This window comes from Thunnus albacares, chromosome 1 (assembly GCF_914725855.1).
Source record: "Thunnus albacares chromosome 1, fThuAlb1.1, whole genome shotgun sequence".
Classification (NCBI taxonomy): domain Eukaryota; kingdom Metazoa; phylum Chordata; class Actinopteri; order Scombriformes; family Scombridae; genus Thunnus; species Thunnus albacares.
In genome coordinates, this window is record NC_058106.1 from 35444320 (window position 1) to 35462700 (window position 18381).

Here is an 18381-nt window from a genome sequence, read left to right on the forward strand (position 1 = left end):
AACAAGAAGTACTTTACGTAAAATATAAAAAGTATTAAGAAACAAAACACAATATAAAAAGGACATCATGAAAAATGGTTTAAAAGGAGTAAAACAAAATAGAAGATAAAATAAGGTAAAATAGAATTAAACAGGAGAATAAAAATGATTGCAGCTACAGTCCAGTGTGAGATATGAATAAATAGTCCCAAATTAAATTTAATAAGTGGCAGAAATACAGAAATGTCTTTCATTTAAAAGCACTGAGAGTTGGAGCAGACCTCCATAACATTACATTAGAAATGCTAATGACAGTACACTACTATAAGTTTAAAGTGAAGACTTTCACTTTTAATTTGTGGCTTGTAGAAATTGTAATCCTTTTTTCTAGGGTCTCTTAGGGTAAAAGGTATAATGAGTCTTACACTGTTTATCCAATATTGATGTGAAGACCTTCCAGTAACCTTAAAGCTGTAAGTCAGCATTTCAGCCTCATAGTCATTGTTGAATTTCTTATCTCTCGTGCCGGCGTACTGAGTCAGTGCAATGAAAACATCAGTCCTAATAGTTGCTGACAGAGCTGCAGGTTCACCAAGAAAGAAAATTCTGATATTTCATCAAAAATAGCTCCCTGAAGTCACAGTTTGATATGTTTGGCAGTGTAACGGGATGATTTTTGCTTTAATCTGCAGTAAAATCTTTGTTGAAGACATTAAATATGAGGACAGATGGATACCTCTTATCATGAATAATGACAAAGTCAGTTTCCACAACCAGCGGCATTTCATGTTGTTGCTTATTCATATGGTTTGACGAGCGTCCTTAAGACAAACTGTCAAAGGCAGCGATTATATTCTCGTCAGGATCAAGCTTTTTCTCCTCTCTGCAGCTGAGGGTTTTGGATGTGCTCGTACTGATTTTCAGTCCGTGTGGCTTTCAAGGCCGTGCGCTGCAATTCTAACAAAAGTCATTTTCAAAGGCGCTTCTACTCAGATGGCAGTGGGAGAGGACGAAGCGGCGACCTCGACTCCCTCCTTTTGTTTTAAAGGGATGGAGGGGAGGGAGGAGAGGCGACCTTGAGCTGGAGCTTCACAATGGATGTTTGTTCGAATTCATAAAGCAAATGATGTTTCATCCTTTGTGGGTAAACATGGGCATAATGGAGACTTCAGAGATGATGTTTGATTAATCTTACACTGGATTTTTAATTAAACCTTTTTGGAAATAAAGCATATTGTAGATTTCTACCTAAGAAGTTACTGCTGATAAAAACTACTTACAACTTTAAAGGGCAAAATGTGCTTTCTGAGAGTGAGATGAAAAGATCGATATCACTCCCGTGTCTGTGTTAAGTACAGAGCTCAGATCAGGAGGTAATTAGCCACATCATCAGAAACACTGGAAGCTGGAGGAGACAGCCTGGTTCTGTCAAAAAATATATACCTTCCAACACATCTAAAGCTCACTAATTTACACTGTGCATCTTGTTTGTTTAACATAAACAAATGTATGGAGCTGGATCCCGGGGGCAGTTAGCTTAGCTTAGCATAAAGACATAAACAGAAATGTAAAACAACAGTTTTGGTGGAACTTACATACTTTTACTATTTTTTGAGGAACAACAGTTTATCCGTTCGTCAGTACATCTGTGCAGCATCTTTGGCTGTTGTTCAGTTTGGTGAAATAGAGACGATTCCTCCGGTTAGCCAGTTAGCGTTGTCTGTCTAGAGTTTAAAAACCAGCCTACCAGCTCCTCTAAAGCTAACATTAATGTTAGAGTAAGTGAACAAGGGAGTGATTTTGGACACAGCTCAGTAAGTCTTTAACTAACGAGGTGTTAATTCGGGGTGCGATGTTTGTGAAGTGTTTTTACTCATGAAGTGAATCAGAACCACAATGGGCCTATATAGACTATGAAGCTATTAGACTATTTCTTGCTCCTGTTACAGTAACATTTATAAAACAATTATTAACTTAAATGAAACAATTATGAAACTTGAACTTGACCAGTGCATTTGCAAGATTTTAATCCATTAAAAAAAAAAAAGAAAAATCATCAAGTAGTGCAATATTTTCACTCTCGGCAATGTGATGTCAAGTTCATGCCTCGTCCTTTCCTCATCACATAGGAGATGTGATCATATGCGACAAAACAAAAGGTTAAATGCTAATTTAACATACTAGAATTAAATCCCCCAACGCTCCTTTCAGTACTTTGGATACTCGGCCAGGTGTGACAACACCTGTAACGTCATTCTTGTAAGTCAGTGATTAATTCAGCTCTATGCGCAGCGTGCAGCAAACTTCAATACTGAATAGGAAATATAATCACAACATGCAGTAGTACAAGTACAGTACAGTAGCTGTCATCATAAAAATAAATAGACTACAGTATATGTCTACTTGTCAGACTAAGAAAACAGTTTTCTTTGATGACGGACTTCTGTCGTCTTTTTCCGCTCTCCTGTGGTGAGGTCATCTGTGGTGTATCGTCCCTCTTTTACCCACAAATCTCTCTGCAAATGTCTGAGCAGGGATGGAGGAAACCCCCAGTTAATTTACTGCTTCATCACATCGCCTAGATGTGGCATCATCTCTACTGTCACACGGGTGCTGACAGTGAAAGTCCATTTCCGATTTTATTGTTGTTTGCACTAATGACTGTTTTCACGTTGTTTGTCACGTTATTTTAGATATTTTAGATGGCCTATGGGTGAAGCAGCATAGAGGAGCTAGAGCACAATGAGGGGATACATTTTTGGTCCCATCAGGGATGAAAAAAAAAACTCAGCAGAGGCAGGGATATATAGACAAGGCGGACAGGGAATCCCAACCATCCCCCCCGACAAATCGTACCCTCTGTTAATTAGTGAGCTTTAGAGGCGTCGGTAGCCTCCAATATTTATGCTATGCTAGGCTAAATGCTTCCTGGCTCTATGTCCTAGCACGCAGATGTACAATTTATACCAAACTACTCATCTAACTCCTGGATAGAAAGTAAATAATCACCTAAATGTTAATTATTTTAAGGTTAACCCAGCTGAAATTTTCTTTACTTTGTACAAAAAACAAAACAAAAATGTGTGTGTGTATGTGTGTATGCACCCATGCATATGTGCAATAAGTGTTTCTTTGTTATTTTGGCTTCAGTGCAGGCAGCCTTGCTCGCCTTTACAACGGAACAATAGTTCTCTGTGTGTGGCTTTGATCTAATGAGAGAGGGAGAGAGAGAGAGAGATGTGGGGGGCACGGGGAGAAAGAGCGAGGCTGTTCAGGGAAGCAGAGAACAGAGATGGATTTACACCCGGATCACGCTGAGAATGAAACAACTACTCCAAGAACTGATTTTATTTTGGCTTAACCAAAACACTTCAAAAGGAAACTGAACCTTGTGGTTTTGTGGAATGATATCAATATTTTCAGAGCACACTTTTTTTTTTTTTTTTTTTTTTACAGTTATTGGTTTGTCATTCACACCAAAGAATTGGAAGCAATTGTGCAGTCTAGGAAAACACATTTGATGACTTTAATTACAAATCAGAAAGCAACGGGATACTATTAATAAGAGTTATTGTGAAAATGAATTAGTAGAGCAACAACAAGGAAGCTAATTTCACAAAAAACATACTGTAGACAAGCAGACAAATTAGTTACTTGTCTTGTCATGCCAGGTATAACTGAGTATCATCAGTGAAAGTTTAATAGCTTAAGTCCCCATAAAATGTCCAAATTAATTAATCTAGTTAGCAAACATACACATAAACTCCACAATATACAAAACAGTTAGCCGAACAGTAATTTTGAATGTTGTATTAGCAACACATGAGCCTCAGACAGCTAGCGTAGCGTAATGTTAGCTTGTTTAGTAGAAAAGTAACCACAGGAAAACAAAACTTCAAAATCAACAGTCACAACACAGCCATAATAAAACAACTATAGATAATGACCTAACAAGTACATTTTGGAAGTAGATAAAAGATTTCAGTCAGTATTTGTTTGGTCACAGATCTGACTGTAACTGCTGTGTGTCGGTTGCTACTAGCAACAGGACGTTCAGGCTCTATTTGACCAGCTTCTGGAACGCGAAACAGCAAGCAAGCGTCCGACTATCACGTCACATCGCATAACATCGGATGCTCTCTGTCCACACTGAATCCGTTAACTATGCACCTCTGTTACGTCATGTAAACAAATGACATAGGCTACCTATCAGCTGTGTGCTCGAGATCAGACTGGAGATGTAACCACTCAAGTAAAAGGTGGGCGAGTACTTGCTATCTTCCAACATTTGTACTTTTTTAAACAGAAAACTCCAGCCAGCTGCCACCTTATTTAGGTTTTTGTAGTGAAATGAGGAAGATTCAACTAAATGAATCAGCTGTTCCTCGTCCATGACACTGTGTCCTACAGCGCTTTCAATGCAAGCAACAGGAAGAAACAGGGCGTCTGAAAAAAGTTCAGGTCAAACAGCGTGCTGCGGCACTCGCAGCCGGTTAGGACAAAGCAAATTGATTTTGTTGCTGACACTCATTCACGTCGCATTCAATTAGGACACGGAGTGAATCAGCAATCAGTCTTTCTGAAAAAGTGTTCCTGGAGTTTACTTTCCCCAAAATCAGCATCCACTATAGCAGTTGCTATAAGAAATTGAAACCTTGGTGAAGAGTTAAACAACGATTACTTAGTGATGCAGCACAGGTACTTGCGTCATCGTAACTTGGTTTCATCCATAAAACTCACCAACGCTCTCCTCTCAAGTCAACTTTCTAGTCATAATCTCTTCTGTCCAAAAACCTCCTCAGCGTTCGCTCTTCTCTGTCCTGCTGTTATTACATACAGACATGTCTGAACCATGACTGGGCATAAAGGTGGACGTAGCGAGGTGTGACGTAACCTCTTGGTTTGCATTGCATAAATATCAAATAAACAAACAATACTAGATTGCTTTTGTTAAAACTACTGTCCTTATCTTTACACATGAAACGAGTCACACAACATACTGTTGATAAAGGCTCTGTTCCAAAGGCTGGATTTTGAGTTATAAACATAGTTATAAATGCCAGTTGTATCTCTTCCAGCTTCACATTGGCTCTGTGTCTGATTGTTGGTCAGTAGGGGACCAGAAAAACTCCAAAACAACCTGACAGATGCTTGGCCCTTTGCTAACTGTCTGCTGCTCGGTGCCAGGCACGTAGCATACAGAGGGTTTATCACAGCTTGTTTGTTGAAACTGCTGCTGCTGGAAATAAGATTGATGAGAACATTAGGACCGAACCACAGTCGGTTTATAGTCTCTTTGGGTTTGACACTAGCTGCTACGGCTTTCATATTATATGTCATTTGATTTAGTGTTAATATAAAAAATATGAATAAAAAATGAGCTATAAGCAGAAAACTCCAATCTTAGTAGCTGTGAGGTGAATTCAGGAGTGCCTGGTTAAGGGCTAAATGGACTCCTGTGACATTAAGATGATGACTCTGCCACCCGCATATTCACTGGAGCAGGAGGAAATATGAAAATATATTAACAGGTTTTCAGAGCAGACTTAAAGGTAATATAAACTAGTAATCCTCAGCCAGCCTGTGAGAGTCGGTGAGTGGTTGTTTTGCTGCAGTCTGAGAGCTAATGTGTTTGTTATCACCTAGAGCAGATGGCCCAGCATGGAGGAGAGATTCACACACGCGCACACACATACACACACACACAACCACAAAAGCATTGTCATACATGCATATCATGCATGCGCACAGCCAGCACAAAACTAAGTACACATCCGCATGTACACACTCAGGAAAAACAACATATTTGCATACACCACTGTATACACAATGAATATATATACTCGTGTACACACATAAACACACCACACACACTCTTCAACTCAATAGTACACACACAAACACATAGCTAAACTCACATATGAACAAATCACACCTTTAATCAGCACACACACACACTTTCACACATTTCTTCAGACCAACAGCAACCCACGCAGCTAGGACTACACACGCACACATAACACCACCCACACAACAAAGTTATGTGGGCCACACACACACATATACTGTAAATCCAGTCTCCCATATACACACAAATAACAGTAAATCAAGCCAAACTTCCCACATCTTCTATTCTAAACTCACTCTCGAGAAATTTAGCTGTATTTGTTCAGCTTTCTTTCTCCACCATACACTCCTTCTCCTCCTGCCTCGCCTGCCATCTCCTCTCCCTCCTCCTGTCCTCCTTTTCATCCCCATCTCAATCATCAGTTATTGATCTGTCTCCGGGGAAGAGAAATCAGCCTTTCTCCTCCCTCTATTTTTAGACACTTGGCAGAATCTCATGGAGAGCCACAACCTGAGAGATGGAGTAGAAGCGTAGATGCAACCGATACGGCGAAGAGGTGTTTAATTTGATGGCGAAGCGACAATAGAGTTGAATAAAAGAAGGACCCTGTAAAGTAATGAACCTGACGATGCTCAGTTCACCCCAGAGCAACCGGTGACACAATGATAACACCCACGCTGATATGCAAATGCACCGTAGCGTTTTCATATTTTTGCATTTTCAGATGCGCCTTCAGGGGTTCGATAAAGGATGATCCCTGAGCCTGCGAGACACTTTCACAATCCTTTGTATTACTTCAGAAATTCATGAAGGTCAAATCTAAAAATGAGTCTGGTTTTGAAATCCTTGATAGGTTGACCTTCTGGAGACAAAAGGGGTTCAGCTGACAGCGTTCTGCTGGCATAAAAACACTACAAATAACTGATGGTGTGTTCAGGCACAAGTCCTCCCATATCTCCCTTTTGCATCCCGTCTTTTTCTTAGAAGGGCACATCAACCCTTTAAGCCTGAGCAGACTCAGAATGTCAAACACTGTCATAATCACAGTCACAGATTTTGTAGATAGCAGAGATCAGATGGCAGCGTTTGATGGCTGAAACAATCACCCTGCTTGTGGAGGGAGAGACGACTGATTGCGTGAGGAAACGACCTACGGCTGCACTGTCATCATTATGTCTGTTATGGACAAAAACCTTTTCCATGATGGAGGTCCGTCTCGCTAACGCCAGCTCCTCTCCTCTCGTCTTTGCTCATGCCGAACACACACAAACCATCAGCCATGCATTGCTTCTCCAGGCGTCACTCACTCAGCTGAACTGCAGTGAGCCATCCATCCATGCTGACAGCGACTGCTCGCTAGAGACCGGTCTGCCTCAGGTGACCCATGTAGGATCAGAGTCCTCCTGAGAACAACGCCACCAGGGTCACTGAGGCGTACAGTCCCTCATCTTTCATGGATAATGTTGCATTTTCATTCGGTGCTTTGGTATTCATGGAAACGGGCAGAAACAAAATGGAAAGGTTTGAAGAGAGCGAGGATTCATTCTGTTTGCACTTAGTAATCTTTCAGACTTTCCTGAAGAGGCAGTTTAGTTCTTGCTTTAAAGGGGTAATGTGTCATTTCTTCATTTTCCCTCAAGGTCCTTCAAATAGCTAATATTGACACAGCTAATGGAAAGTCCTGAATCCCACTGATGGAGTAATTATCAGAGTTATCAGTTCAGTTAGTCCATCTCGAGAGGTTTTCTACACAAATATTCACTCACAATTTCCACAACTATTGCTCTTCAACTTTTTTCTTTCCTCTTTTTTCTCTTTGTTGTCATAATTGTTCAGACCATCTTATTGTTTCATCCAGTAGAACCTCGTCTCCTGGACATTATATTCATACGCTACACCATCTTGGTGGTAATTGCTGCCCAGATTATGTTCAATGTTTTGTCTAATGAAGGAAGCGCTAGTACACCTCGTATATACTGCAGGTCTCTGAGACAGGAGGCCCACTTCACATCTTGTATGTGATTAGATTCATGCAACAAAAGTACTTGGGAAGCATGTTGGAATCAATTGAAAGACTGTGGTTTTCGTTCAATATTATGTTAACTTTTTACATTTTTAACCAAGGGTCAAGATCTTCCCCCGAGGTGCTTTAGAGCCTGAAGCTGCTATGAGCGGAGTCTACACCCTTCTCTGAACCTGATGACTATAGCTGTGAGGTTTTTCTTAATAATTTATTTATTTTTGTTACTGAAATATGTTCATTAATCATGTTTCCTCATTATGTTAATAAAATATGTAGTCAGGATGGCAATTAGTTTCTCTCAAAAGCATTTGCTGTTACAGTTCGGTAGCATATTAAAGTCATTTCTAGGATACATGGTTATCCAGAATGGTATAGCAGTGTTCTTCCATAGTAAACCACTTAACTGTGCAAATTTAGCTGCATATTGTCAATTTAACAATGAAATTAAATGCTACACCTACATATTATATGGCCAAGAGGGAGCAAAAAACTGTACATTGCAAATAGAATAGGTCCCAGTATAAAGCCCTGGGGCACCCCGTGCAGATAAGTTGAGCACCTTACATGCTCCGACTGGACAGTTTTCTGATGTAGCCGCTGTACTGTGTAAAAGGAAGTAGTTCATTTATGGCTGTACAGTTTGCTGTCAGCAGTCTGCTGTCTTTTTAACCTCTCAGTCCATGTTGTTGAAACAGTTTTAATACAATGATGACATCCAAGCTGTCAAGTGGAAACAACTCTGTGCTTCCATTTCTGCAGGTGTCAAAACAAGCGTGGTTGGTTCTCGCAACTTTGTCCTATTCACAATGACTGGCAGCCTGTCTCCGTCCCAGTTTTGAGTCTGTTGTATTTGTCTGTATGTGTGAAGGGCCTGTTAGAGTGGTTTGCAGCTAAATGTGAATAATTTAGAATGAAAATCTGCATCTTTTTGTTGCTCGCTCCTGGTAAAGTTGTTCTGTGACATCCAGGTGAGCAGTTGCCAAGCTGACGGAGTTCAAGTTAATGTAGGTGGTGATGAAAGGGACTGAGATTGACTGCCACTGTAAAGACTACAGCATTTAACACATTTGTTGAGACTGTGATCGTGATAAAAGAGCTGAGCCAAAACACAAAGCTCTGGAATCACAGACAAATCTTTGTCACGTCCCTCAGCAAAGGTCTTAATCCCTCGGCGGTGACTGAAAGCAGCTAAAACAAGCCGCCATGATACAAGCAACTAAATCAGTGTTTTTCTGCTTGGTTGGTATTCTTCATGAGAGTGTAAGGAGCTGACTCATCTGCAGGGACGCCCATGTCCAGCTGCTGCTTGCCCACACTGAGAACAGCCAGTTGGTTGAGGCATCTGGTGACTCAAGCAACGTGGTTCCAGTAATCCTCACTGCTGCCCTTATGACAGTGTCATATGGCGAATTTATGCAAATGTTTAGTGACGTGGGAGATGACATCATAGAAGTGCTGGATAAAGTGGTGTTCTGCAAACTCCATAATGTTTGTATTGCAAGCCACAGCTAACACCAGCCATGTGTTGTTTACTTACTCATTGGAAGCAGTGATGCTACAGGAACCAGGCTGCTACAAGCAAATATGCAAAAAATAAAAAAAACAAGGAATAGCTGGTGCATATCTCAATATTTATAACCTTCAAAAGCATGCATGGAAGTGGAGTACATTAAAATAAAAGCCTGAAGGGTGAGTGGAACCATATGAGCATCACTGAAGCGACTCAGCAGACTCAGGTGGAAAATACATGCACCTCTCTCTTTCTCTCTCGCCATCCCGGGAAAAAATAATTTATTACACAAAGGTTTTGGTTATTTTGGCTGTTGTGATCCGTGTGAGGCATACAGACTAGACTTCATCCTCTTATGTTGATTATGTTGCATGTGAATGAAGCACTTAGTCGTGCTTGTAAGGCTGATTGTTATCAGCTGTTTCTAATATGCTTCACAACCATTGGCTCATTCGCAGCTGTGTGGCCAGTAACATCCAATCATATTCATGCAGGTTGGTATTATAAGCTGACACTATCGCTGATTATTCAGCTAATTACATTCATGCCAACATTGTTTGTTGCCGCGTCTCCCTTCACAACCCTGATCTCCGCCTTTGTGGTATATCTGTTGATGTAACTAACATTTATGTTGCTGTATGTTCATTAAAGCTAAAGATTAGCTCTCGCTCTCTCCCTTAAACAGCTATACACGTACACATTACAAACATTACACGTTTGTAATGTGATTACTATTTTCAGTAATGAGTAGTGTGAAGGGTAATTACATTATGACGTTTGGTGGTTGACTTGTTTGCCGTCTTGGTTTGGTTCAGTAGTTTGATGGAAGGTTGATATATCTTTGCGTAAATGGTCAGTTCCTTGATACAAGTGTCTCTGACTGAATTCTTTTGAGTTAACAAAGCGTGATAAACTCTGGAGAATAGGTCCAATTAGTATGAAAATGTGCAAAAATATCTAAGCGGGACAAAAAGGCAAAGGGATTCACTCCAGTTTGATTAAATCCACCGTGTCACCATCCTGCAGGTTGCAGCAAGGTCACAAACTCGCTTCGTCTAAAAGTTTAAACACTATGACTAACTGTGAAGAGACCCCGGAGCGGAGCGAAGACACGCTGGAGGTAAGATATCTCCCAGCCTGCCGGAGCCTCGGGAAATCCCCCAGGAGCAGCTGGAGGAAGCTGCAGGGGAAAAGAGTCTGGGCTGGCAGCCTCGTCCTGTGGGGATTGTCGCTCTGACCCAGATAAGCAGTGAGAAACTGGATGGATGAATGGCTGTTTGGAGATTAGTAATTATCAGCACAAAATGCAATTAATAAACATAATAACATGTAATTAATTATATCATCTGTGGCATTAGTCAAATTCAATCATCTGTTTCCTATTTGTTTTTCTTTTTTGTGTTTCTTTCCAGTCTTTACGTTGGCATTTGGCCGTCTTAATTAAGCCCCGCTGCTTATGTTAAGTTTACATGAGCTATAATTTAGTGGTTAATATGCCAGAGCAAGCAGGAGGTACTGTAGCACCATTGTGAGGGATAAATTAAAGTATAATATCCTCTCCTCTTGAAACAAGTATCATCAACACCTTTCATCAAGGCAATTAACTCTTGCAGGCTCCAGTAAATCTGCTGAGTGGAAAAGACTGTGGTTTTACTGAGTGGCTCATCAGTTTACATATAAGACAAAACACAACACAGTTATCTTGCCCAAACACAATGTTATAACCAATTGTAAATTGTTGTAAATAATTAATATTTTGTATTATTTAATTTTCTAATGATAACTAGGTCCGTAGTTTAATTGTAGAATACATAATAAGGACCAATAGCAGCTTCAGGCAGCTCCTACTTCTGATTGACTGATGTGTTTAGCACTGTTTCATTTTTAGCCATGCCGTAAACTAGCATGACTGTAAACTCTTAGTCTTCTACTTTTGAAGGAGAAAGTTTTTCAGTAAATGTCTAAAAAAAAAGAAGAAAGAACACGGACTACAGAGTTTTACTGATGCACGTGCTTGGACGCTTTCACAGTTATTGGTGGATTAACGTGTCACTATTTGTGTATTTAGCACGTGAGCGTGGGATTGGAGTTATAGTAATCTGATTAATCACATGTACTTACTTTCTGAACATGCAGTTGAGTTTATCGTGTTGGTGTGGCTTCAACTATTTCTTGAAAATGCCAGCTCAAAGGACGGATTCACAATGTTTCAAGTCTGTCTTAAAACAACAGTCGGAGACTGAGACAGAGCCCAAATGAACATTGAAACATGCTGATCTTGCTGTAATCATTCCTCCTGTTCACACTGACCATTAGAAGATCCCTTAATAATGCACTTACAATGGAAGTGATGGAGGACAAAACCCACAGTCCTCCTTCTGTGCAGAAAAATATTTAAAAGTTGAAGCTAATATGAAACTTCAGTTGTCCAAATGAAGTAGATATCTTTCAGCGTTACAGTCTTTTTAGTGCCAAAGTCTCTCTTTTTGTTACTATTCTTCCACCGCAGCTGTCCGAGGAAACACAAAGAGGAAATTAGATGCTAAAAAGACTGTAAATGTGTCAGATATCCACTTGATATGACTAACTCAGACTGCTGAAGACTCATATAAGCTTCGAATCAACTTTTAAATGCGTTCACTAAATGACTTTGTGGACACACTGTGGATTTTGTCCTCCATCATTTACATTGAAAACACATTTGAAGGGGATCTTTTAATAGCCAGTATGAACAGGAGGAATGATTAAAACCTCTTTCACTGTTCATATGGAGACCTAACTGTTATTTTCAGACAGACTTGAGACATTGCGAACCCGTCCTTAAAGCCACAACAACACAATGAACTCAATGTTCAAAAGGTAAGTGCATGTACTTCACTACTTATCTGAATCAAATTACTGTAACTCCAAACTCTGTAGGACACAATAAACTGACTAATTAGCCCAATTTTAAAAATGCATGGCATAGTGTAGTTTTTACACTTGCACGGACTAATTCAGCTCTTCTCCTTTCTATTCTCCTCTGCTCTGCTGCTCCTCTCTCTGCTTAACTCCCATGGGTGCTCATTATGGAAGAGGTTTGTTTGATCTATTCTTTCATTGCTGTTTGAACCTGAAGCATCGTGCTCTCCAAGGAGTACAGTCTATCAACATGACCAGTTAAAACTGCTGCCATTACACAGACAAACAAACACTATTTCTCAGTGCAAGCTGCCGTTACACGAACAAGCTTAACTGCTGAGACGTCAGTTTTATAGCTTTTTTAAAATTTTGGGCTACTGTACCGAAAAAAAAGTGCCTCATAAAGGAAAATTATAATATCTGCAGTGAAGCCGGTATTACAGCATTTTCTTTTCTGTTGTGGAGAACAGATTTCTCTCCCTACTGCAGCAGGACGAGTAATCAGACGAAAACGATCAGTTGTGCCTCAGTGCCTTAAGTACAATTAACCACTATAATTAGATTCCATTTAAAGAGGTCGATTTAGTATAAACATACAAGAACATTTTGTTTCAACAGTAAATAACTTCAAGGCCTCTGCAGTAAAGCTTCTGTTCTCCTCGTCTCCTCAGAGACATCTAATTGATTGGAAAGTCCTTGATGATGGTGAACCGTGATCAATTTCTGGGTCATAGGCTGGAGGGTGAAGGAGTGAGGAGGGGAGGAAGGATACTTAGCTGAATGGAAAGCCATGTCATGAGTCATGAAGACTTTATTATTAAAACAACCAATCCAGTTGCTGTCAACCTACTTCCTAAGAGGTCACAACTCCAGCAACAATAGAAGAACTTTATTAAGATAAATAATAAAGTTGTTGCTGGACTTTTAACCTCTTCAGACTTCTTTCCTTCTCCATGCACACTGGAGGTTCATGAAGTTGTGCCAGAATATCTGCAAATTGTTGTTTTCGACATAGAAAACTGCAATAAGTTATTCAATATTTTAACATGTGGGAGGAATATGTTACAGTACTGACTAACAACTTCATCTTCTTATTATCCTTTTAAATACTGTACACACCCTCCATCATATTCTTCCACCATTTCACACTGGGAGATATTTAAAAGTTAATTCACAAGACTGATTCTTTGCAAATAAAAAAAAAAAACTACGCTTGTATGGAAATATATGACAGTCACTCCTGCAGGAGCATTAATACAAATTTACCAAATTTAAAGAACTGGTCCACAATTCTTCAAGTCTGTCCTAAAACAACAGTCATGTGTCCAAATGAACATTTAAACATGTTTTTCTTGCTGTAATCATTCCTCCTGACCATTAAAAGATCCCTTCATAATGCACTTACAATGGAAGTCAGTGCAAAAATGTATTAAAAGTTTATCTGAAGCTAATATGAAGCTTCAGCGTCCAAATGAGTCAAATCAAGTAGATATCTTTCAATGTTACAGTCTTTTTAGTGCCAAAGTTCCTCTTTTTGTTACTATACTTCCACCACAGCTCAACAGGGAAACACTGTCCGAGGAAACACAAAGAGGGAATTTGATGCTAAAAAGACTGTAAATGTGTCAGATATCTACTTGATAAGACTAACTCAGACTGCTGAAGATTCATATAAGCTTCACATCAACTTTTAAATGCATTTTTGCACAAAAGGACTGTGGGGCAATAATTCCCAAAATGACCATCAGCACAGTTATTAGAGGGCCTGAGTCAAGCGATTGAGACCATAATGACTTGTTGAAAAAAATGAATGACTTAGTATTTCTAGAGAGAAGTTCAGTGGGAGTCAGATGGAGCATCTAATGTCAGTCGGTGGCAGTGCACTTAAAGGTATTTCTGCATTGGCTTCAGCCTCAGGCTGTGGTTGTTGTTGCTTGGTGTGAATGCAAATTACAAGTCAAAATCTCAATAATTACAATAACTCTGATATGATGTGAACACAGAATAAGCACAGCCTCACAGAGCTGCGAGACTCTCAGCCTTGTTTTCTTATTAAAGAGAGTTATGAGCAGCTCCACCTCCATATACTGTTCATATATTTTATGAAGGACATAATAATATACGGATGTAGGTTGATAAACTCCTCTGGGTAGCTCTGTACATGATACGCTCTGTCCTTTTGTTTTGAGGGTGCTTTGAGCGCACTGACAGCTCCACCTGTGTGTTTCTGCTTCCTGTTGGCTCATTAGAGGACAATGGGACAACGAGAGCACTTGTCTCCGCTAATGAAAGACACATTAATACCTCCAGAGCGATCTGCTTCAATGACTCAAACACAGCAGAGGGACTGTATGTGTGTGTGTGTTTTATCTTTATGCAGATTGAGGAATCCTGTTATGCGTGTTTTTGTGATGTGCAAATGTATGTTTGCTCCATCATGTGAGTATTTTCCGTCTGTGTGGGTTTTTAGCATTTTAACGTGTGCTCATAAAACTGTTTTCACCCGAGAGGTGAAGCTTTGAAGACATTGATCCTCACATTTCTCTCAGAAGAGGCATTTTTTTGGTAGTGATGTGTGATGTTTAGGGCTAGACAAATGTCTATTGCAACAAATATTGACAACTGTCAACCAGAGACAGCCGGTACCAAATGGCTGGTCAGGTTTGTAATCTTGTGTACTCATTTGATCAGATAGTTCCTGATTTAAATAAAAAATAAACTGAATTATATGCTGGCAAAGACCTTATATGATTGCTTGTGTGTTTTTTTAACATTTTAGAATGTTTGCTAGAAGTGTTTCATTAGTCTCTACTGTCAAACTATTAGAAAAAAGTTTAAAATGCATTAAAAAAATAAAGGGTTTTATAGAAAAATATGTTTTTTTTTTCAAAGTAAGATATCGATAAAAGTATGTTTGGTGTTGGCACAGGAACTCAGATATCATATCGACACTAATATCAAAAATGTTCAAATGATACCCATCAAACAGAGGTTTATTCTCCAGTTAGGAAACCAACCATCTGCTGGAAAAAAAACCCCCATAGACTGTAAAAAATAACGGACACTGTGATGTCACCCATTGGTTTGTGGACTCTCTTGAAGGCTCGAGTTTGCATTTTGACCATCGCCATCTTGAATTTTTGGAGCCAGAAGTGACCTTACTTGGACGAGAGGGTGGAGCTGACACTAACGCTAGCTGCTAGCTTGGTTAGCATGGTAACTTTACAGTCTATGGTTAACTGTCATAATGCTAATGCTTGTATTCATGAGAAAAAATCTAAACATCCGACTCACTAGAGGGTCTTTTAGTACAACCGAATGCTGGAAAAGACTTTTAGACGACCAAAACGTTACAATTAATTGTCATGAACTGAGATAGCGCTGTCTATGGCTACTATGGTTACGCCATAGTTACATTACCATCACCATGGTAGCAACTCCCCTGTGATGGCACTCACCTGTCACTCAAAGCGGCCACACTCTTATTTATGCATAAATTTAAGCCTCAATAAAACTTAAACGGGTGAGTTATATAAATATTCACCCCTTGTACAGTTGTCATGAACGGGGACATTAGCTATAGAGACCAAAACCATTTTTTGTACCAGGCTGTAAACATGTTTATTTCTGCTGTAAAGTTGGGCATTTTAACATGGAGGTCTATGGGGATTGGCTTGGTTTTGGAGCCTCAAGTGGCCTGTTGAGGAACTGCAGTTTTTGGCACTTCTGCCTTTTCTACTTGGAAAAAACTGGAGAAACTGTTTTGCATGAATCTGTGCTTTGGCTTGAGGACAAATATTCTGATATATGAGCAGTGAAGCATGAAATGATATGATGAGACAGAGATTCTATATTGTGGAAATAACTGAAAATATGAGACGTTTTACAGATATTATTACAAAAGTTCTAATGAATGAGCAACAAAACAAACAAAGGGTCCTGAAGCAGCTCAGGCTGATCTTGGTGTTTACATTGTATTACAAGTTGTTGAAGGAAAACACAGAATGAGACAGTCCATTTATTTACTGTATTTATTTTTACAGGGAAAATCACTGTAAATGTGCCAGTGTTTGCCAAAAAGCTCATTTTCAACTGCTGTGCTTGGGCCAGATTTTAGATTAGCCATAACAAGAGGGACACAGAGAGGGGAGCTGCAACCAACTGCAACAAATAAAAAAAATAGGCAGAAATACAGATTTTCCCAGCCAGTGCTGTGTCTTCTCAAAAGTTAAAAAGCCCCTCCAGACACATTTAAAATAATTTATAAAACTCTGCTTTGAATAATAATTTGTATCTAATGTGGGGTTTTTTTTTCTACAGAAAAGTTAAATTACCTTGTTGGAAATTCTTAAAATGACATCTCCTGCTTCATTAAAAATTCAGAATCTGTGAATATGCAAATATTTTTCATTTCAAATCTTTTTGCCAGACATCTTGTGTCTAGCAGTCGATTCTCTCTGGCGCTGGAGGCTTCAAGTTTCCACATCACACCTGTATAAGCTGGATACTGGACCATGATTGGCTCTAAACTAGTTGTGATGTCACAAATCATGCTCGTAGCTAAACACCTTAAACTCAGATGTTCGGTAAGCACAGAGGAAATTTTCCACTGTCATCATTCTGCTCAGTGAAGCTCAAACATTCAAGTGAAGCAATAATGAGCAAAACACATCTTTGACTGGAGGGGGACTTTAAAACTTTCTTCCAACAAAATACTGCCGCTTGTCGCAGCTGCAGTGTTTAAAGATCTGAAGGAAGATTTTCTTGTTGCTAAAAATTTCAAAAAGCTCAGAGCTCCAAACTGCCTCTGTAGCTTCACATGAAATTAAACACATTTCTCACTTTTCCATCTTTCTACAGATACGATGCTGCTCCCAGCGAGCGCGCTAATTGGCCTGCTGTGCCTGAGTCATGCGGGGGGCGTCTGGGGATTCGCTCGTCTGCTGGACGACGTGGAGTTACGCTCAGCTTTCTCGGTTGCACGCACCAACAGCATGGAAGGCGGACCCAAGATGACGGTGACCTTTGACACTGTTTACGTCAACATCGGCGGGGATTTTGACCCCAAGGCTGGCTTGTTTCGTTGCCGTATCCCCGGGGCTTACTACTTCTCCTTCACGGTGGGAAAGTTCCCGCACAAAGACCTGTCTGTGATGCTGATGAAGAACAGAAACGAGGTGCAGGCCATCGTGTACGAGGAGAACGCCGGCGAGGAGAGGAAGGTAGGCGGACCCTGTGGGGTGAGAAGATCTGCAGAACTGAAGTTGCTGTGAAAATATGTGGGTGGGACTAAAGTTATCAGGCTCACACTTTTTCCAAGTGTGTCTTAAAACAACAGTCAGGTGTCCATATGAGCAGTGAAAAGATTTTCCTCGCTGTAATCATGGCTGGCTGTTAAAAGATCTCCTTCAAGTGTGGTTTAGATGTAAGTGATGGAGGCCAAACACAGTCATTTAGTGCAAAAATGCATTTAAAAGTTGATGTGAAGCTTGTATGAGGCTATCAAGTTTCCCTGTTGAGCTGCGGTGGAAGTATAGTAACAAAAAGAGAGACTTACATTGTGAGTACATTATGAAGGGATCTTCTAATGGTCAGTATGAACAGGAGAAAATGATTACAGCAAGAAAAACATGCTGACTGTTGTTTTAGGACAGACTTTAAAAAATTGTGAACCCATCCTTTAATTTGTATTGTTAACAAATCCCATGACAACACAAAAACCAACAACTGATCCTACTTAAAAGTATTTTCTGTGTACCCAAAGCATAGATAGATCTTATTCCTCTGTGCCGCAGAGCCACAGTGGAATAAAAACATCAATGAGTCACACCATTGCAGTGTGTGAAATGTTCTTTCATTACCATAAACACACACAGACACACACACACAGCTGCTGTAAATAATCATGCAGCACTAAATGTGGATTAATCCGCTGCTGTAATTAATGTTTACCATGTTCACCATCTTGGTTTGAGCATGCTAACATTCACTAATTAGCTCTAAACACAAAGTAAAGTTGATGAGAATGTCATCGGTTTTGTAGGTATTTGGTTGTGAGTATGAAAGTGATATTTTGACCTGATGACGGCACTAGATGAAAGATCAGGCGATCACCAAAGT

The 18381-nt window shown here is 39.9% G+C and overlaps 1 protein-coding gene across 1 annotated transcript in view; it reads left to right on the forward strand.

The window, feature by feature from the left end:
* c1qtnf4 (C1q and TNF related 4) overlaps positions 1-18381 on the forward strand; it is a 37613-nt gene that overhangs the window by 15014 nt on the left and 4218 nt on the right. The window contains exon 2 of the mRNA XM_044356450.1: positions 17122-17483. Coding sequence (XP_044212385.1) covers positions 17127-17483 — 357 coding nt within the window. The 5' untranslated portion in view covers positions 17122-17126. The remainder of the gene's footprint in view (positions 1-17121; positions 17484-18381) is intronic.